The following is a 20,658-nucleotide window of genomic DNA, read 5'->3' on the forward strand; positions in this document are numbered from 1 at the left end:
ATGTTTGGATGCAAAATATAGACACACAGGAGCAGTAACAAGTCTCATTTCGCAATATTTCTTTAATCCAGTTTTTTTGTTGCTCTCTGACAACCTTTTTAAGGTGATTATAGTAATGAAAACACAAGTCTATGTGTAATCTGACATTAATCATTACATAAAAGCAAACTTTTAAAAAACCATAAAATTCAAAGTATTTTAACCAGTATTTGAGTGTTACCCTGTCCCTGTTGATCAGTGTCTCTCAGCCCAGTCCTTGGGGACCGCCAGACGGTCCACGTTTTTGCTCCGGAGCTGGGAGGGGGCAAAAACATGAACTATCTGGGTGCCCCCAGGACTGAAGTTGAGAAACACGGCTGTATGACCTTATTTAAACCCTAGCTGGTCTTATTTGGCTTCATTAACTGTTGGCAAATGGCTAGTGATCAGTTACGCTGGTAATGCAAGGCATCACTCATTACTGTATCTCCAGTTGGCTGATATTATATTCTGCTGTCTCCCTTATCCTCTTGCCAGGATGACCACCTCAGTGGATGTGCTGGTGTCCATCTGCGTGATCTTCGCCATGTCCTTTGTGCCGGCCAGCTTTGTGGTCTTCCTCATCCAGGAGCGTGTCAGCAAAGCCAAGCACATGCAGTTCATCAGTGGTGTGCAGCCCTTCCTGTACTGGCTGGCTAACTTCGTCTGGGATATGGTGAGTCACGCCACCATCAGCTGTTGCCATGGCGCCTCGTGTTTCTTCTGTCAGTCCGCGATGATTCTCAGTTCAATGCCTTGTGTTTTCCTGTTCCAGTGCAACTATGTGGTCCCAGCCACGCTGGTCATCATCATTTTCGTCTGCTTCCAACAAAAAGCCTATGTCTCCTCCACCAACCTGCCTGCCCTGGCCCTCTTGCTGCTTCTCTACGGGTGAGTTTCCTCAGACTAACACCTATATCTACACTGGGCTCAGGTACAGACGCGTTACTCTCCCAATTATCAACATGTGTCAACTTTTGACCTTTTTGCTGCAGGTGGTCCATCACCCCCCTGATGTACCCTGCCTCATTCTTCTTCAAGATCCCCAGCACAGCCTATGTGGTGCTTACCAGCATCAACATCCTAATTGGCATCAACGGCAGTGTGTCTACATTTGTCTTGGAGCTCTTTGGTGGCAGTGTAAGTGAATATTAACCTTACAAGGACTGAAGGGTCAACCCATGAGTACTTGATAGTCTCCATATTCTCACCTCCAACCCACACCTAATATTCCCAACATCTTATCTCCATGCAGAAGTTCGGTGGGGTCAATGAAATCCTGAAGAACGTGTTCCTGATTTTCCCGCACTTCTGCCTGGGCCGAGGCCTGATTGACATGGTTAAAAATCAAGCGATGGCCGACGCCCTAGAGAGATTCGGTATGGAAGTCATAGTCGTTATTCCTTGGTGGATGTTCTGTTTTAAAATATTCCATAGAATGCAAGTTTACACAAGGCTTCCGCCCCCCAGGGGAGAGCCGTTTCCAGTCTCCATTGGCGTGGGACATGGTAGGCAAGAACCTTTTTGCTATGGCCCTGGAGGGTGTGATCTTCTTCTTCATCACCGTGCTCATCCAGTACCGGTTCTTCATTAAAGCCAGGTGAGCACTTCTCCCATTCTATGGACATGCCATGTTCTATTCCACCCCTCATGACCGTGATCCCACAGAGCCTAACTATGACCGGTGGTGTAAATTTTACCTACACGCCTCTTCTTTTCAGGGCATGGAGCCCCAAACTGAATTCTTTAGGTGAGGAGGATGAAGATGTGGCCAGGGAGAGGCAGAGAATCCTGAGTGGAGGGGGCCAGTCTGACATCCTGGAGTTGCGTCAGCTCACAAAGGTCGGTGGTGGGGGGGGGGTTGCCTATGGCAGAATCCTACTGTGACAAAACAGCTTAGCCAAACCAAGGTATAGAATTGTTATAGGATAATGCATTAAGGATCTTTAATTTGTATAAACACAGAACTCGATTTAATGTTAATACAAAAAAGTATATTTTACCTATTTATCTATTTGTATCGTTTTTGTTTATGTAACATGCATTGAAATAGATTCCTAAGCCAAGTCTCACTTAGCATAATAGTACTCATCTCCTGATAATGAATGTTGTTGAAATAGTACCTTCAGCCTCTAACACTGTTGCTGTGACAATGCTTCTTGATGTCTATGCAGGTATATAAGAGGAAGCAGAAGCCTGCTGTTGACCGTCTGTGTGTGGGCATCCCACGCAGAGAGGTAGGTGTTCACTTAATGCTCCCTTCTGTTATAGACTCATGGAGCCTCTGGTATGCTGAGCCTCTGAGATGTTCTATCCAAAATGATGAAAGGTGGACCAATCGGCTCATTTTTTTCCATCCCCTTCCAGTGTTTCGGGCTGCTTGGCGTAAACGGTGCAGGGAAGACAAGTACGTTCAAGATGTTGACCGGAGATTCGGTGGTGACTAGCGGAGAGGCCTTCCTGGCCGGAAAGAGGTGAGAGTGTAGCAGATGAGAATCCCGGTTTTGTGTAGTGTCGCTACTGTTCATGTGAATGATGACGGTTTGTGTTGCACTCACAGCGTGCTGACCGAGATCGATGAGGTGCACCAGAACATGGGCTACTGCCCACAGTTCGACGCCATCAATGAGCTGCTGACAGGCCGGGAGCACCTGGAGTTCTATGCCCTCCTACGAGGGGTCCCTGAAAAAGAAGTGTGTGAGGTAGGTGGGGCTGGCAACCATTACCAGTGGGGGTCAGGTGGGCGGGTGGGGGTGCATTATTACATGGATGAGTCCTGTTGGCCTGTATTGACTTAGCACTCAACTTTCATTCTCATGTTCTGTAGGTGGCTGAGTGGGGCATCCGTAAGCTGGGACTGGTGAAGTACGTAGACAAGAAAGCAGGAAGCTATAGTGGAGGGAACATGCGTAAGCTGTCCACCGCCATAGCTCTGATCGGGGGCCCTCCTGTGGTGTTCCTGGTGAGTGCCGAGAGCTTGCAAAGACAAATGCAACAATCTTTGGGAGACATTTGGCTAACAGCTTTTGAGTCAATAACCATGGGACTTTAGTCAATAACTAACAGAGGGATTTTCTCAACTTTACAGTGTTGGGTTTCCGCTGAGACCTGCTAACGTATGTGGTTCTGTTTCTTGATAGGATGAGCCTACCACCGGCATGGACCCCAAAGCCCGTCGGGCTCTCTGGAACTGCATCCTCAGTGTTATCAAAGAGGGCCGTTCTGTCGTGCTAACCTCGCACAGGTAAGCAGCAGTGATACTGGAAATTTTCCCCAATCTGCATTTTCATGTACAGAGATTAGCCTCCATAAGTAAACACCTGCTTCTTGCTGCAATTTGTGTTGGAGGATTATGGGTAAGGGTCCCCATCAGGCCCCGTCACTGTGAGTGTGATTGACAGATACCTCACTCTCTTTGTACAGCATGGAGGAGTGTGAGGCCCTTTGCACCAGGATGGCCATCATGGTGAACGGCAGGTTCCGCTGTCTGGGCAGCGTCCAGCACCTGAAGAACCGGTGAGTCCATTTTCATCCAGAGGTTCAGTCCGGGCTCCACATGCAGACGTGCCTGGGGGACGGATGTATCGTTACATAATCAAGGATCAGCTTAGATAATTAGGAACATTCCTGTCTGTGGGTGTGCCCAGGTTTGGAGACGGATACACCATCATCCTGCGGGTGGCAGGACCCAAGCCAAATCTGGACTTGGTCATGAAGTTCATCGAGGGGGAGTTTCCGGGCAGCACGCTGAAGGAGAAGCACAGGAACATGCTGCAGTACCAGCTGCCGTCTTCCCTCATCTCCCTGTCCCGCATCTTCAGCATCTTGTCCAAGCACAAGGAGCGGCTCCAAATAGAGGACTACTCCGTGTCCCAAACCACACTAGACCAGGTAGGTCGCACCTACTGAAAGGCAGTAAGGGGACTCGCGGCAATACGCTTACAAGCAGAGGTTCAGGTCCAGAAAGTAAAAATCCAGACCAAGATTTTGTTTCAACCAACCAGTTGAGCATACAGAATCATAGTGTACTCATCTAGTTGGTTGCAACAAAATCTTGGTCTGGATTTTTACTTTCTGGACCTGATATTTCCACCTCAGCTTACAAGAAACAGGAAGAGATTACTGAAAGGGACTAGACAAGTCTAGTAACACAAATAAAGATGATTTGCAAAAAAGATCTGCAAAAAAACAAGTACTTGAATGGGTAACACTTTACTTGAGGGGGCACAAGTAACATAGTAACACAGTCACTACTCAAGCACAAATTATGAAGGAATATAGTAACTGCATGAAATACATGAACCACTATGACTGATTAATGATGGACAAACATGGGATCAGTATGTAACTAACGCAGTGTCTGGTTAATTAATATATTAAGTGAGTGTCCTACATTTTTTGCCCCCCTCAAGTAAAGTGTTACCCCTAAATATAGTGGCATTTTGAGTGAGATATCCCAAAGATTTTGAGTTGGCCATGTTTGCAGGTTGCGTCTTTTGGGATAAGTTTGTTTGCCCACTTTCATCCCATTATTCTGTTAGGTTTCGTTTTGGCGAGTTGGCAGTGTTTCGTATACAAATAGGTTTCAAGCCATGAATTGACCGCCGTTGTTTCCTGTCCTCCCCTAGGTGTTTGTCAATTTTGCCAAGGACCAAAGTGACGAGGACCACTCTAAGGACATTTCCGTGAGCAGCAAAGATGCTGTGGTGGACATTTCACAGTGCAACTCCTTCCTGCAAAGTGAGAAGGTGAAGGAGAGCTTTGTTTAACCGGACAGGTTTTCCACTGCCCCTCAGCCGGAGGAAAACTGGAACTGCAAAGGCGACTCTCGGACCAAAATGAGAGTTTTTTTTTTGTTTTGTTTTTCTTGTGTATTGATGTTATTCTCTTTTATTTGTTCCTTTTTTGGCATGAGGCCATCTGGAGGAGGAACTGAATGTAGAACCTTCCTGCTGAAAAGGAACACAATGCAAGTCAATGCAAAAAAAATTCCACTTTGGTGTTCACAAGGGAGAGCCTGGTGCCCCCTGTTGGTTGCTGAGGATAGCGAACACATAACTTGAATATGCTTATGTTCCTCTGATTTTCACACGTTGGAATGTGTGAACATGGGAGGCCTGCAATACAGTATATCGTGTGTAATTCCAGTCAGTCTCTGCCCAGTGTTATAGAGGAACCAGGGCTCACCTCCCACCTTTGGACAAAGAGCAGACGCTGACGTTGAAGAATAACAATCAGTCAAAACAATGCAAGGCCTTAGGGGAAAAGTTATAAAATTACATTGTTCTGTTTGATTTTTTTTTGTAATATGTACTTTCTTTAATATTTATATGAACATAAATATCTTAACATTTTTCAAACTCGTTTATAAATTTCTGTTGACTGAAATGTAGCTTAGTTTCCAGTGTCTGGTACAGCGGCTTCCGTCTTGTCTACCACTTCAGTGAAAACGACGTTAGAAGCACACGAAGTACACCTCGGAATGTACTGTAAAGGAAAAAAAACATCATAGGTTTATATTTTCGGACCATATCTTATTGGTCAGGAGAACGTCAGAGTTCAAATTTTTAAAAATGAAATTTAAAATACCTCAGTAAAGGCCAGACTAGTGGCTTTCAGTGCAGTGCAGTGTTTTCTCAGTCGAGAAAGCAACATGCAAACTATCGTGTGTAAATCAGCGATAGATTGAAGAGCTGCTGATGCGGTGATCAGCGTCGCTCTTACACACACGCAGGACACACATTCAGGACCTGACCCCTGGTCCCCTCAGTAGCAGCTGGACCTGAGTATTTCAATGCCCGTATTACTGGTGTGTCTTGTGTTTGACTCCTGTGCTGTAACAAGCCATAATATGTGCCAACGCCATCCTTGGTCCTACACTCCAGTATAGGGCATACACTCCATTTCCACGTACTGCCATGGTGTGAATTTTCTCACCTGAACAAGTCCCACCTGAGATCCAGTGACTCTGGTGGCTGCCGTCCAGCACACTGCAAATCGCTCCCCCCCTCCATCACCCACTGTGACCTTTCCAATGACGTGCCATTGACATTGTGTCATCTATCCCATCTGCATTCAGGAAGGCCTGCTGAGCCAATCAGATAAGAAGCTCGCTTCTCATTGGTCACATTGTGGTCAGGGCAGTTGTGCCGGTGTTCATTCCTAGCACTTTATAGTTCATGTTTCTTGAAACTTATTTGTTTAATTTGCACTGGAGTACCCACAGACAAGAAACAAACATTCTGTCTTCTGATTGATGAAAATAATAAAAAATTCTACCATGGCCAACCCCTTGCCCTTATAATTGTGCATGGGTTTAATGTACAAAAAATTTTGTGGAAATCTGTTACTTGTCCTGTGCCGTACTTATTTATAGAATAAAACTTGACCAATAACAGCCACTGATGAAAGCTTTGTTTCCTTTTACATCAGCACAGAAAACATATAAAGAATTAAGAAAGAACTTGGTCCTTATTTCTCTTATTACTAAATATCTTTGTAGCATTTAGATTATTCATATTAAAATAACAGTGGTTAGCACTGTTGCCTCGCACCTCTGGGACCTGGGTTCGAGTCTCTGCCTGGGTCACATGTGTGTGGAGTTTGCATGTTCTCCCCATGTCGTCGTGCGGTTTCCCCCCACAGTCCAAAGACATGCTAAGGCTAATTGGCGTTGCTAAATTGCCCTTAGGTGTGCTTGTGTGAGTGAATGGTGTGCGAGTGTGCCCTGCGATGGGCTGGCCCCTCATCCAGGGTTGTTCCCTGCCTCGTGCCCATTGCTTCCGGGATAGGCTCCAGACCCCCCGCAACCCAGTAGGATAAGCGGGTTGGACAATGGATGGATGGATGGATGGATGGATATTAAAATGAATGAATGAATGTTACATTTATATCATCCCTACAGATCCAATAGGGAGCCACTTCAACCATCACCACCTGGATGATGCAACGGCAGCCATTCTGCACCAGTACGCTCACCACACAGTAGCTACGGTGGTGAAGGGGCAGGAGAGAATTCACCAGTTAGATATAGGTGAGGATTAGGAGGCCAGAATTAACTGTCCTGGTCATCCCAAATAAATAACAAATAAAACCACAACAGAATGACTTGAAAATTGCATTTTATTATTGTTAAAAGCAATTGCAAGTACACTGTGAAGGCCAAGAAAAAAACACAGGTAACACTCCTATATTCAAATTCCTTCATATTAATGTAATTGAATTTAAGTTATTACAAACACAAAATGTCCAGGTCCAGAAAGTACAAATCCAGACCAAGGTTTTGTTTCAACCAACCAGGTGAGTATTCTGTGACTGTAACTTTTTATACTCAACTAGTCAGTTGAAGCAAAACCACGGTCTGGATTTGTACTTCCTGGACCTGAATTTTCCACCGCTGAATTCATGTCTATCATGTACAATCATGAGCTGTATGTGTGAATCCACTTACAATTAAGGTATAACTGAGGTCAGGTGACAAACACTGTGAAAACACAATGGTTAGGGGCTTCATCCCCCCTATAGGATCAAACAGATCAGACCTAAAATGTAACAAAAATATACAAAATCATAACTATGAAACGTTACCAGGTCAAGTTAAGGTTTGATCAAATTCAACACTCAAGTTAGCAGGAACCGAAGGACAGCAAACACCCTCACCGCTGCTCTGGAGATCAGGGAGCTCTTGAGCTCCAGTCACGTTTCAGACACGTGGTAAAGCGCACGTGCAGTTTGACCAACACAGCATTAAGAGTCTCACTGCCCCAGAACAAACCCCCACACCCCCCAGGGTGAAACTCACTGGAGGGGCGAGAATGGAGTGGGGAACATGAGCTTGTTACTCTGGGAGTCCAGGTACGTCACACTCTCCCTCACTGTGGGGGGGGAAAGGGGAAAAGGACAAAGGTTGTAAGCGGCCACTGAATACTTGAAAAACAAACTGCACATGCAAACCCATCCAAAATCTCCCTCATGGTTTCTGCTGACACTGGGAAACTGATCGCTGCCAGGACACTGTTTTTCAACTTTGTCCCAACAAAGGGTCCACTCCACCAACACTTACTTCCTCTAGTAAATTTCCCCAAAGGGGGGTGGGGGGAACCACATGTTCTGACCCATCACAGATTTAAAAAAAAACGTGTCCGCTTTACAGAGGGACGCGTCGGGGCATGCGCTCCACTTCACTGTCTTTCATTACTGTCTCATGCAGCTGGCTGGCGTAACATAATTATACACTTTTATTTTGTCTCTTTCAGATTTAAAGTCAGCAGATTAGTTAGATTCTAGAAACGTCTCTGATTCACTCTGAGGCAGACTTGAGAAGATGGTTCTGTGAGGTAAATATTTGAACAACAGTGACTGTATAACTGGACGGCAGTTTAATAAATGTGTGAATCACACTTGGTACAAAGAGTGAGGTTGACAGTCACGTCAGGACTTGTTGCCGTTTGCGTGCATGCGTCAGTTTGCGTGCATGCGCCAGTTTGCGTGCATGCGCCAGTTTGCGTGCATGCGCCAGTTTGCGTGCATGCGCCAGTTTGCGTGCATGCGTCATCCATCACCTGCTGCCACTACGCGGGCGTCTCCGTGGGCCTTCTGCCGAATCGCCGCCCGCTGGTCGGGGCTCTCGAACCACCACAGGACATGTACTGGGTCATGGGTAAAGAAATGTATTAATAACCCCAGCGACAAGACATCTGGCACATTCCCACGGTAACCGACCCACCTGCAAAGCCTATAGGACAGATCATGTAACTGACACTAGGCATGCTCCTGATCGTCAGCCTCTCACCTTGATTGAGGAGTCCGAACTCGCTGTGGAAAACCCCCACCAGGTGGGCGTAGCCGGGTCCAGCGTGAGCGCCGACAGCCGCCTGAAATGCGGCACCCCACACTGCTGGCCCGCCCGGCTTCATGAGAAATGTCGTGAGCTCGTACACACCTGGAGAGGAAACCATGCCTTGCATCAGGCCGTGCCATACGAAGAACAAGCTCCTTGTCTCGGAAAAGGAGACTTTCTTACATTCAGGAGCAGCAAAGTAACATTTTTCAGGATTCCAGTACTTCAGTTGGTCTTACTTTCCATGTAGATTATTTTCACACAGTTCAGCGCTACAGAACGAAAATTGCAGACAGGCATAGAGCTGATTTAAATGGGACTTAAGGACACATTTCACCCGACACTCTCTGCTTAGGCATAAACACTCAGCAGATAACCTCAGACGCTGCAGGCCGGACAGTATCATCACACATGAAGCACGGTTTTATAACAGCTTCTCTCCAGCCACAATCAGACTGGTGCCAAAACACATAACAGAAGGGAAAACATGCTTGCTTAACCTCAGATGTGCAATTTCTATATTCTATATTTCTATATAAGCAGTGCTGATTTACAATGTTTACAGTTTTACATTGTTTTACAGTGACATTAAGATGGAATATTCTTCGATGGGCAATATTCTTAAATGAAAAGCTGTGTTTTATAGTGTTGTTCTATATTGTTAAAAATACAGTGTTTTTACAGTGTCTTACAGTGTGTATCTGAATAGTGGGTACTTCATTGTACTTTACAGTCTTTCATTATTACTAATTTTTGTACCTCAAGGTGTTTGAAAGTGGGTATTTTATTGCATTTTATTACTTATCCTGATTTTCAATTATTTATCTTTTTTTTTCACAAGTACTTATTTTCTGGACTTAAAAATTATCAGTAGTCTGCTACTAATTATCTTAAATTAGGTGCTTGTCTGATTGCTTTCACAGGCTTATGATTCGCTAAAATTATTATAACCTAATTAATTATCCATATCAGCAGTCATGTCACTATTAACTCTAGAGGAATGCGCATGGATTTTGCCATCTTTGAAAAACATCTATCTAAAATCTTCTTTACGTTCTGACAACTAAATTCAAATTCAAAGATACCTAGAAAAGACAAATAAATGTTTTAATGTCACCTGGATAAAAAAAGAACACTATAATGGGGTTACAATTTTTTTTTTTAATGTTGCACTCAGCCCAGCAACAGACAATGGCAAAACAACACTGATTTTCCTTAATTTTAATGCTTAATCTTGTTTTGACACTAATTCAGGCCAGTTCTCAGTCAGCCTCTACAGCCTGAACTGCCCCTACACTGGCCCCGAAGCACAAGGCAGTGAACACCGTCCTCCGATTCACACCCCCGATAATCTGCCTTCTTTTTCACACCACCAATCAAAGAGCGCCTACACTCTTGTGAGAACCCGAAGGCTGATTACGACTAAAACCTGCCGCAGCAGGCAGCCACTTGAGGAAGCGCCAGAGGTTGACGTCAGACGTCAGACTAAATGCCATTCCAGTGACGCCGCTGGCAATCAGCAGATCCGGCGGAGTGATTTGCAGTAGCTAACCAAGATTACAGTAAAAATCAATCTCAGAAGAGACGTTTTATCACTAAGCCACTCAACAGGGCCATCTTAATAAAAATTCTGACAGCTGTTGGGAGCAAATTCCACCACTGATAACAATTAAAGAATGAATGGTACCTTCTAACCTTTATTTGGAGGTCCTTTGATCTTACACCAAGGAACCAGATATGTCACTTCATTGTCCTGAGAGGTCAGCATAGGCATTGCTTTGGAAATGTACTCTTCCATCCACTGGGGGTCCTTGGCCAGGGCTGTCCGCACTCCTGCCCGCTGGGCATAACTGTCTGATATGGAAAACACGAAGGACTTATGGTCTTGATGTGCATTTTAAGTACCATGTTATGATATGTTGTAGAAATTTCAGCCGGAGGCTTAGTTCAGACAGAAAGATAATACAGATGCTCCTCTACTTACGGACGGCTGTTCGTAACTTGAAATGTTCGTAAGTCGTTATACAACATCATATTAAGGGTATACGCAAGTACAAAGAACTAGGATGCTGGGAGTACGCACGCTATGCTGTTGCGCGGCGGGAGTAGCAGCCAGAAGTCGTACTAGGCGGAATTGGCGGGCAGAAAAAAAAAATTATGTAGCAGACAGAAAACAGGAACCAAATGAACACAATTTGAACTTGGAGTCGTCTTCGTTCGTATGTCTGAAAGTTCGTAAGTAGAGGAGCGTCTGTATTTTATTTTTTGACTTGGACTAAAAAAATTACAGCTCTGCCTGCAATCTCCCCTTTAGTGCTTGAGCAGAACACACACGCACACATTACCAAGTGTAGAGGCAGTGAGCACAGATGAACAATTTCTCAGGGCTATTTTGGGGTTTTTGAGAGGTACCAGGCAGCTGCAGAATCTCAAGATAAAAAGTATCTATAGCTTTTGCAACTGTGTTTAGCTTTGCGGCTAATTCGTTTTATCTTATCAAACTCCAAACAGTTAGTAAAATAAGACTGGGGTCCAGAAGTTACAAATCCAGATCAAGATTATATTTCTACCAACCAGTTGAGCATAACAGTCACATAGTACTCAACTGGTTAGGAGAAACAAAATCTTGGTCTGGATTTGTAGCTTCTGGACCTGAAATGCCCAACACTGCTGGGGTATAATTCCTGACAGTTTATGGCAACCCGACTTCATATATTTTTAAGCTGCAGTGTGAAAGCCCTTTCTCCTCTCACCATACTTCCAGATGTGAAAGGCCTGGTTGAGGCCACCGTACTCCACGCTCCAGTAACCCAGGAGCTCAGAATGAGCCGTGCGCAGGTGGATCTTCTCATGCGTCAGCTTGAAGAAGGAGGCGCTATGCTCGGGCTTGATGCGGTACGTGCGGAACTCGTAAAAAGTGCCATGCTTCTGCTGGGGCCCGGTGGAGATGGAAGCCCGCAGCTGGGGGAACCGAACAGGAGAAACACTCCATTGGTCACATCACAGTGCTCCACATGGGCATTTAGATACTTTAACATTAGCAGTGTAGATCGCTGGCCCCTAGGCGAATTTGATTATTTAAGGATCTATCTGATGCATCAGAAAACTTCTACCACAATCTGATTAATCGATTATTTTTGCTAACCGATACCGATGACTTGCTAACCTCAGAGCCACTTACGGAGCGGGAGAAGGGTCAAATTTAATATTGAATTATAAGCATGCAGCGTCGTCCTGTACTTTGAGCCAAAGAGATCCCTCATCCTCTACTAAGGATAGAAGTCAATTGTCCAATGCAGTCATCATTCATACTTCAGTAGCTGTGTCTTTAGATTAAGTATCGGCGATACTGGTCAAAACCGACACATCGGATCAATGTTGATATCTCGGTTTTAAAGAATATCAGCCTACACCGATATGTTAACGAATATATATTGTGCATCGCTAAACTAAGCTACTTAGCTGAGCTCTTTCTGTCTTGCTACCGTACAAGAAAAACAAAATTGCGCTACTAAAGAGGACCGTTTTCCAAAAGCATCGTAGCGCAAAGTTCCTGCTAACCTACCTTTCCCCAGTACAAGATGGACAAGGAGGACAAAGGAAAGGATAAAAAATAACGAATCTTTTTACAAGATCTCACAATACTTCTGCAAGATGTCGCAAAACTTTTGCGTTCTCAAAATACTTCTGCAAGACGTCACAAAAAAAATACGTTGTCTCGCAATACTTTTGCAAGATTTGCAATTTTTTCGCAATACTTCTATTAATAGCTGCAGTGTCTGTTCAAAGTACAGATGATAGAATTAATTGACTAATAAGTATAAAACTAAATGAAACAGACATAATAGCATTAGACAGTGAGGAACAATGCACACCATTTAACTTTCAGTTTATGTATTATACATATTTATTTGTAATTGCACTGTCTATTCATTACCAGTGACTTAAAAATTAACTTGACACTGCGGCTTTATATTTAGTTTTTCCAGATTTCTTTATGGGTGAATATTAATTCATATTTCAATGTTTAAAGTTAAACTTCATATTCAATATCTATCTCGCTTACAGTCTGGTATTGAATAAACTTTAATAAGTACGTATTAAAATGCATAACCTTGAAAGTTATATGGTGTACATTGTCTCCCATAATCTAATGTTTGAGGCACATTTTACTGGGCATGTCGGCGTCATTCAGTTTTACACTATTAGCCTAATTCCACCCTTTGAATGGACACAGCTATTCATAGTAACGCTAAAGTACTGTGAGATCGTGCAAAAGGAGTGGTTATTTTTTCTCCTCAGATGTCCCATTAGGGTCGTAGTGCAAAGATCGCCACGCAGGGCCTGCATCTATGGTAATGCATCCACGTTTCGGAAATGCAGGAGCTGCTGCTTCGCGCGCTTACCTGCTGTACGGGAGCGCGAGAGCGCGCGCAACCCGGAAGTAGGAATCTCTTTAAGGGGGACTGAGTCCCATAAGTCGATTACAGACTGATGGCAGCTGAATCACCTTAACTATCTTATCGATTGATCAAGTTGCATCGTTGGGGGGGGGTGTTATGTTTTGTCCTATGTTTAAATTGTTAAATTAAAATTTGATCACAAAAATGGGGGGGGGGGTGTTATATTTTGTCCTATGTTTAAATTGTTAAATTAAAATTTGATCACAAAAAAGATGCATCGTTACGTCTCTATTTAAAATACATTCAACTCCTGTACTACAGAACTTTGTACTGCTTTTTTTTAGTTGTAATTACACCACACAACTTTTGTCTCAGCTCCACAATGAGTCATACGCAACCATTTGGAGATGATATTGTAATTCCCTTAATTTCTGTCAAACAATTTGTCAATAAAACTGCAAACGGGCGCGCACTATTACTCAAGTCACGGCCAAGTAGAGTTAATGTTAAACCTAGCGTTACCGACTGAACCAGGAGGAACATTTCTGGACTATGAATGCTTTTAACTAAATCACTATATAAATCATAAAAAGTAAAAACAATAATAGACAATAATGGATCAATCGAGACACATTCGAAGAACACTTGCAGTTAGTTCATCCGGAATATTTCCCTGGCGCGCGGGGCTTGTATTGATTTCGTGAAAAATGCCAATCTGTCATCTACATGCTCACATCCACGGCTTCCGAACAGAACACACAAACGCATTTTGCATAGGTTGAGCAACTAAAGCCGTTAGAGATCGTCAAATTCTATCCATGATTTTAGACTTAATAATAAACTCGACTCACCTGCAAGTTCTTCGCTAAGTTATTTATCACAAGTTGTTTCAGTGCGTTTCTTATTGGCAGCATTTCGTCGGTGTAGGCAGAGCATGGACGCCAAGGCAAAGTACGTCTATGTTGACCTCAGCCCACTCAGTTCATTTTGTTGAATCGGCGTTATTTACTCAGCGGCCTGTGATCGTGGTGCTTGCGCTCCACAAATCGCCTCTAATTCACTTAACCTCGGTCAGGCAACTGGGACGACAGGTTTATTCCGGGCTCACCTGTGTCAGACAACAACAATCCACGCCCTTTTTTGTCGATATTCTGTTGTGACATTGCAACATACAAATCGTAGCAGACCAAAGAACACAACATCTTCCCCCAAAACGCAGGGGGGTATCGATCCCAGTCAAAAAGGGCTAAGGTGGGTGGGACACTGGGATCCACAGGATGCATACTTCTACACTGCCTGGCCAAAAAAGTAGCTGTAATATTTCGTTGGACCTCCTTTAGCTTTGATTATGGTGCACATTCGTCGATTCATTGTTTCCATGTGGTTATGTAACATCTCAGCATTTTTTCTCTCTAGATTTGCATTCATTTCTTGTTGAGATATTGATGATAGGCGAGTTGCACCACTCCATAAAGTCCTCTTCAGCACATCTCAAAGACTTTCAATGGGGTTAAGGTCAAGACTCTGTGGTGGCCAGTTCATGTGTGAAAATGATTCCTCGTGCTCCCTGAACCACTCAAATCCTGGAATGTGCCCATGCTATTCAGAAAGAGAAAATCCACTGATGGGACAACCTGGCCATTCAGTAAGTTCAGGTACTCAGTCGACTTCACTTCATCGCTGCATAACATTGCTGAGCTGTAATAATGATCCAATCTGGCCTCTAAGTCCTTGCTGATTTAATTTCAAACAGACTTTTTTTGGCCAGGCATTGCATTCTAACTTACAGTATAGCTGCATCACTTCTTTAATCATCCCTATGGTTTACCTGTTACCCCATAACACCTCCATCCAGCATAGCTGGCTGCCGATTGACACATTATCACACCTTACTTTGTTTCTGAAGCTTAAAAGTGGAGAACAAGGTGAAGGACACCAATGTGGACACAGCAAGCATTTATTTTTAAAGTCATCTACATAATTACATCACTAATGGGCCACGGTCACAGGATCACAAACAACCCCCTCCCCCACCACAAACACAGTCATAAACACTGTAGTACACCCCCACACAACATGTGCTTGATGACAGCAGAGGTTTCAGGGTGGATCTGAGACATCTTCCACAACATAAGCAGTGAACATATCATCATGACCAATAAGGACTTTTGGGATCAATGTCATTATTTTGTTTTGTCTTCATTTACCTAATACTGACCAAGGCAATTAAAATACTTATTTTTTTTGCTACAAAAGTGCTGTCGCATTGTGTTGGTGGAAAATCCCCATAGCATAAAATGAAAATGATGCTGAAATGCCACCCCAACACCACAGAGTCATAATGAAAACTGCAAGTGTCTTAAAGGGTGATGTGGACCAGTTTGGTGACACGGATCGGTGGTTTTTTTAAAGGCAATTTTGCTCTTGAAAGCTAAGCACAGCATTTGGCAGGATACATGATGTACATGACAATCAACAGAGAAAATATTTTATCACACTATCCAGGCTCAAACGTGTAATTTAAGCAGAAGTTCTTTCAACAGGTACCGGTGGGGGGGTGCATGTGCATGCGCCAGGAGCGTTTGATGCATATTTTGATGCATATTTTAGGAGTCCACTGGAGATGAAAAAGGGTAGAGATTCAGCGGGGTGCTGAAATGAAGCCATTTGGCTCTTTAACATCTTCTTCGAGATCCACTTCGTCAGCACTTTCAGCGTAAGGGTTCAAGCAACAGCAAACTGCATACACTGCATCTATATCGCAACTGTTTGCAAACTACATGTAGAATTTATGTGATTTACCTCCAAGTGCACAGAAAAAAGAATAATCAGCTCAGGAAGCCACTGTAACAGGTAGGACATCAGCGCCAAGGCCTGTGCTCACTGGAGGGGCGAGAACGGAGTAGGAAGCAGGAGTTTGTTACTCTGGGACTCCAGGTATGACACACTCTCCCTCACTGTGGGGGGGGGGGTGACAATAACGGGACAAGGGTTAGGGCTACTACAAAACAGATGCCATCAGAGGCAATCTTGCACACGCACATCCATGTGACTTCTTAGCCAGCTTCTGCAGATATCGAAACATGGAGTTCTGCCAGGAGGCTGTTTTTATGACCTATCCCCAGCAGAAACTCCAGCGCTGGCAAAAACACCGACACCACTTATGATACATTTCCGTACTACATTTCCGGCGGGGAGGGGCTAAAACCCCCTTTATATTACAAATGAATGTTGTTAAATGCGATTTGGTCACGGCCAGTCCTTAAACTCAGATCAGAAACAAAATGTGTGACGAATCCACGTCAGATTACGACGTACCTCTACAAAGTAAGGCTTACTATTTTGAGAATAATTTTTACTTGTTAAAAAAGGGTGTTCTGGTAGGTAGGTATGTATGTATTTACAAAGTTTGCCATTTCAGTGTCTATGGCTGTCTCATGGCAAGAACTAGGTTCGGTCGATAACTATTCATATAAAGTAAGGAGCCAGGTAAAATTTAATACACAAACGTGTAAAATAAATAGATAAATGAACTGATATAAAAATGGGTAAAGATGTCTAGTAAAGTTGATGAATCAAAAATGCTTTAAAATAATTAAATACACAACAAGCTTAATATTACAAGGCAGCATCAAACATATTTGTGACAAAAATTCTCAAACACTCCTAGCTGACATATTGTTAAAAACACCTTGTGATGTAGTGTCAGAGTAGATTGGCTTTCTAATGCAGTGTCTCTCAGACCGGTCCTCATGGACCCTAGGCAGTTCACGTTTTTGCTCTCACCCAATTCCCTGGGAAATGGGAGGGAGCAAAAACGTGGCCCATCAGAGGGTCCCCCCTAGGACCTGACTGGGAACCACTGGTCTAACTGCATGATAGGGGAAGCGGTCTAATAAATGCTTTGGCAGGGCGTTCAGTAACGTGCGTCCGTATGCCCGCGTGAGCCCAAGCTGTAGCTGAAACGCGGAGCGGGCGCAGACTGTGGCACGTGTTGGCATGCTCGCCTCACCTGCCGCCACCACACGGGCATCTTGGTGGGCCGTGTGCCGAATCGCCGCCCGCTGGTCGGGGCTCTCGTACCACCACAGGACATGTACTGGATAATGGGAAAACAACCCCAGAGACCTGACATCAGGCATGCATCCATCACAAGTAAGTATCGAGTTATTACAAATTATTTAGATTGATCCCGGGGGGGGGGGGATGAATTGATGAGTTACTCAACAAACAAACAGACAAAAAATAAAGAGGATGACAAGAATGGTGGCATCTATAGATATGAGCACTTAGTGTGCAATTAAGACAATGGTTTAAAATTTAATTTTGAGTGAAAAACCATTATAATCTATAGGTCTGTTGTTCTTGGCATTTTGGCCTGTGGATTACACAAGTTTGCCCATAGCCTCCAGGATAACCGCCAGCCCCCCCCCCCCCGCGACCCTGAATAGGACAAGCAGTTTCAGAAAATGGAGGGATGGATGGGCCACATAAGTAGCCTTTTTTTGCTGACACAGTAGGAAAAGTTTGGTTTCTTGCTGACCCTCACCTCGATTGAGGAGTCCAAACTCGCTGTGAAAAACACCCACCAAGTGGGAGTAGCCGGCGCCGGTGCGAGCGCTGATAGCCACCTGGAAGGCCTTCCCCCACACGGCCGGGCCCCCGGGCTTCATCTGGAACGTCACCAGCTCGTAGACACCTGAGCGGAACACCTACGCATGAGGTCCTGCTTTGGGTAGCACATATTCTTAATAAAAACTCAGAACAACATTTAGTCGTGGTTACCAGCAGGGAACAAGACACAATAATAAAAAAATACAGTTCTTAAGCTAAACTGTATTCATATTTCAGGTAGACAACTGCCTTAAGCAAGACCACCTCTCTGATTGGCCAATCTCAATCTAGGAATTTAACCTCCCAATTTTGTCTGATTCACTGCAAACAGAGTGAAAGCATGCTTAAGCACATAAAAAGAATGTGAAATGTACTTCGAAACGGAACAGGAAGAGCATGACCGCACACAGGCCACAACATTAATCTGAGATCTGCTCAGCCAAAATCCCACACTGGGAGAAATAATTGCTTGTTCTCGCCCCTATAATTAAAAACATACCAAATCTTCTTGCAACAGTCCGGATACCTTTCTTTGCAGGCTTTTGGATTTCACTCCACGGCACCAGGTAGGCAGCCTCAACTTCCTGGGACACCAGCATGGGCAAGACCTTTGAAATGAACTGTTCCTGCCACTGGGGGTCTGTGGCCACAGCGGCTCGCACCCGTGTCCGGTGGCCATAGCTGTCTGTGAAACACACACCATAGACGCAGGAGGAGTGGCAAAGACGTTTCATTTTAATTCGCGTTCGCGCGGTGCATGGCCGCAGGGCATGCAGATCTGCATGCAGATCAAACGCTGGTTTTGAATCGAAAGGACCCTTCCTTCGATTCAGCTATCTTCCCATCACTTATGCAGCATGGGGGTCGCAGGGAAAACGGAAGCCCTTTCCAGGTGACATCAGGCAGAACAAGGCAGAGAAGCACCATAAGCAGGATGCCAGTCCATCTCAGGGCCTACACACTCGAATAATCACATATCATGACTGTGTGTCATGGTGTAAAAAATACAAGTCGTTCCTTTCTTACCCAAGTACAGTATCCCTATTTTCACCCAAACTGGATCAGCCTAATATCCCTTATGGAACTCCAATGCAAAGTGTGAGGGGGGGGTGGAGATATAAAGTAGACATTACTGCGGAGCGATGACAGAGAAAACCAGCTGTGTAATCCACCCAAAACAGTGCAGGTCAGTTTGGTGGTACCAGGCCCCTCTCACCCCAGCAGGGATCAAATATTCTTTTTTTTCTAGCAACTAATTAAGTTAGATTTTATATGGCAGAGGCTTAAGACAAGAAATCATGCATCCACCCCATCATCCTTTCAAGCTGCAGCGTCAAAGCCATCTCTCCTCTCACCATACTTCCAGATGTGGAAGACCTGGTTGAAGGCACCGTAGTCTCCAGTCCAGAAGCCCACAAGTTCAGAATGAGCTGTGCGCAGGTGAATCTTCTCATTTAACAGTTTGAGGAAGGTGGTGTTATGCTCAGGCTTGATGCAGTATGAGCGAATCTCATAGTAAGTGCCATGCTGTTGTTGGGGCCCGGTGGAGATGGAAGCCCGCAGCTAGAGGGATCGAACAGGACAGATGCTGACATCGAGTGGTTATGTTGCGATACTACACACATGTGACCGAATATGCAGAATTTTATATATAACCATCCGTATTATTTCAAGAGTCGTATACTTAGTACGAACTGTTGTGGTGCATTACCGACAACAACCAAGACACAATGCAACACTTCAGATAATCAGTTTTGCACGTTACATGCTATATTATAGCATAAAAAATTACACGTTACAGACATCTTTCATTAAATGTCTGCTCACATTACGTTCCGTACGTACTGACGGTGATTATTATTGCCAAACACAACAACGATGTAATTATCTTGTGCACGACGCCCATTTTCGCAGAAAACTTTCTTTAATAACTTAGTCACTTGTTTGCCAGAACTACGAATCGCCTGTTGTTGTTACATCGCTGGATTTCGACTCCTGAACGCAGATCTACTAAGTTTCTTATTAGTCATTTCTTGACGATTAATGGCGTGCAAGTACACAAAACCGACATATCTTGACATCATTCAAGCGTCAAATACGCAGTCACACAATAAACAATAAAAACTGTACTGTAGCACAATCACAATGTAAGCACAATGGATGCAGTTCAGCTTGTTATTCATGTTGTAACATTTTTGGCTTTGTTCCTTAAATTTCTTTCACAGATATTTTTGAAACAAATCATTCGAACACGACTTACTTCCTTAGCATGTTTTAAGACTTTGGCATTTTTTGCATGAGTTACAGTTCTCCGAAACGCGTTCCATATTGGCAACATTTCGCTCTCGCAAGTCACGTCGTAGAAACTATTTCCGCAAAGTACGGAAGCCGGGGCGTCTCAAAATTTTTTGCAAGGTGACTTTAGTGAGCGTAGGTAATTTTAGCTGCATTGATTTAAGCATGGAGGTACGCGGTGGCACAGTGGCTAACATGGCTAACTAACACCGCATTTTTCTCACGTAGGGTTCCTCCGATAGAGATGAAGTTAGGCTAATTGGCAGATCTAATTTGCAAATTGTTTATTGCATGTGTCTTCCCTGTAATGGACTGGCATCTATTAGACTGGCATCCATTAGATCGTACCCCAGCCTATTACCCTATGCTGGCTGGCATTGGCTCCCACCCATCTATGACCCTGTTGTATGAATTTTTGTTTACTTGTGCCCTTCAAAATAATAATTTGGACAAGCATGTAGTGCACATTGTACTTTCTACAATGTTGTG

General features: G+C 44.1%; 3 protein-coding genes across 4 annotated transcripts in view; 1 reads left to right on the forward strand and 2 right to left on the reverse strand.

The window, feature by feature from the left end:
- Positions 1 to 6,419, forward strand: part of LOC111848707 (phospholipid-transporting ATPase ABCA1) — a 31,048-nt gene extending 24,629 nt beyond the window's left edge. For both annotated transcript variants that reach the window (XM_023820912.2, XM_023820913.2), the window contains 14 exons: positions 517 to 694; positions 794 to 909; positions 1,014 to 1,158; positions 1,274 to 1,397; positions 1,489 to 1,618; positions 1,740 to 1,860; positions 2,193 to 2,255; positions 2,386 to 2,492; positions 2,579 to 2,720; positions 2,846 to 2,980; positions 3,159 to 3,262; positions 3,442 to 3,534; positions 3,666 to 3,909; positions 4,647 to 6,419. In XM_023820912.2, the coding sequence (XP_023676680.1) occupies positions 517 to 694; positions 794 to 909; positions 1,014 to 1,158; positions 1,274 to 1,397; positions 1,489 to 1,618; positions 1,740 to 1,860; positions 2,193 to 2,255; positions 2,386 to 2,492; positions 2,579 to 2,720; positions 2,846 to 2,980; positions 3,159 to 3,262; positions 3,442 to 3,534; positions 3,666 to 3,909; positions 4,647 to 4,787 (1,843 nt within the window). In that variant the 3' untranslated portion in view covers positions 4,788 to 6,419. The remainder of the gene's footprint in view (positions 1 to 516; positions 695 to 793; positions 910 to 1,013; positions 1,159 to 1,273; positions 1,398 to 1,488; positions 1,619 to 1,739; positions 1,861 to 2,192; positions 2,256 to 2,385; positions 2,493 to 2,578; positions 2,721 to 2,845; positions 2,981 to 3,158; positions 3,263 to 3,441; positions 3,535 to 3,665; positions 3,910 to 4,646) is intronic.
- Positions 6,420 to 7,122: 703 nt separating this feature from the next.
- On the reverse strand, positions 7,123 to 14,440 carry nipsnap3a (nipsnap homolog 3A (C. elegans)). The gene is made up of 6 exons (XM_023820970.2): positions 14,112 to 14,440; positions 11,611 to 11,818; positions 10,553 to 10,711; positions 8,810 to 8,959; positions 8,580 to 8,666; positions 7,123 to 7,892 (listed from the first exon to the last, which is right to left on the reverse strand). The coding sequence occupies exons 1-6, from the start codon at positions 14,172 to 14,174 to the stop codon at positions 7,816 to 7,818; spliced, it is 744 nt and encodes a 247-aa protein (XP_023676738.1). The 5' UTR covers positions 14,175 to 14,440; the 3' UTR covers positions 7,123 to 7,815.
- Positions 14,441 to 15,201: 761 nt separating this feature from the next.
- On the reverse strand, positions 15,202 to 20,311 carry LOC111848746 (protein NipSnap homolog 3A-like). Its single transcript, XM_023820969.2, has 6 exons — positions 20,135 to 20,311; positions 19,230 to 19,437; positions 18,401 to 18,559; positions 17,810 to 17,959; positions 17,273 to 17,359; positions 15,202 to 16,217 (listed from the first exon to the last, which is right to left on the reverse strand). Exons 1-6 carry the CDS (start codon positions 20,210 to 20,212, stop codon positions 16,141 to 16,143), a joined length of 759 nt encoding a protein of 252 aa, XP_023676737.1. The 5' UTR covers positions 20,213 to 20,311; the 3' UTR covers positions 15,202 to 16,140.
- Between the last annotated feature and the right edge of the window lie 347 nt (positions 20,312 to 20,658).

Source organism: Paramormyrops kingsleyae, chromosome 12 (genome assembly GCF_048594095.1).
Source record: "Paramormyrops kingsleyae isolate MSU_618 chromosome 12, PKINGS_0.4, whole genome shotgun sequence".
NCBI lineage: Eukaryota > Metazoa > Chordata > Actinopteri > Osteoglossiformes > Mormyridae > Paramormyrops > Paramormyrops kingsleyae.

What these genes read in the sequence shown, in the direction of transcription:
- nipsnap3a (XM_023820970.2), bottom strand. Translation starts at nt 14,174, where the DNA reads ATGCTGCCAATAAGAAACGCACTGAAACAACTTGTGATAAATAACTTA. An exon ending in CTTTCACATCTGGAAGTATG is followed by an intron (nt 10,712 to 11,610) that starts GTGAGAGGAGAA and finishes TTTCCATATCAG; the next exon opens with ACAGTTATGCCCAGCGGGCA. An exon ending in GTTCGGACTCCTCAATCAAG is followed by an intron (nt 8,667 to 8,809) that starts GTGAGAGGCTGA and finishes CCCATGACCCAG; the next exon opens with TACATGTCCTGTGGTGGTTC.
- LOC111848746 (XM_023820969.2), bottom strand. Translation starts at nt 20,212, where the DNA reads ATGTTGCCAATATGGAACGCGTTTCGGAGAACTGTAACTCATGCAAAA. An exon ending in TCTTAAAACATGCTAAGGAA is followed by an intron (nt 19,438 to 20,134) that starts GTAAGTCGTGTT and finishes CGATCCCTCTAG; the next exon opens with CTGCGGGCTTCCATCTCCAC. An exon ending in CCAAAAGCCTGCAAAGAAAG is followed by an intron (nt 17,960 to 18,400) that starts GTATCCGGACTG and finishes TGTTCCGCTCAG; the next exon opens with GTGTCTACGAGCTGGTGACG.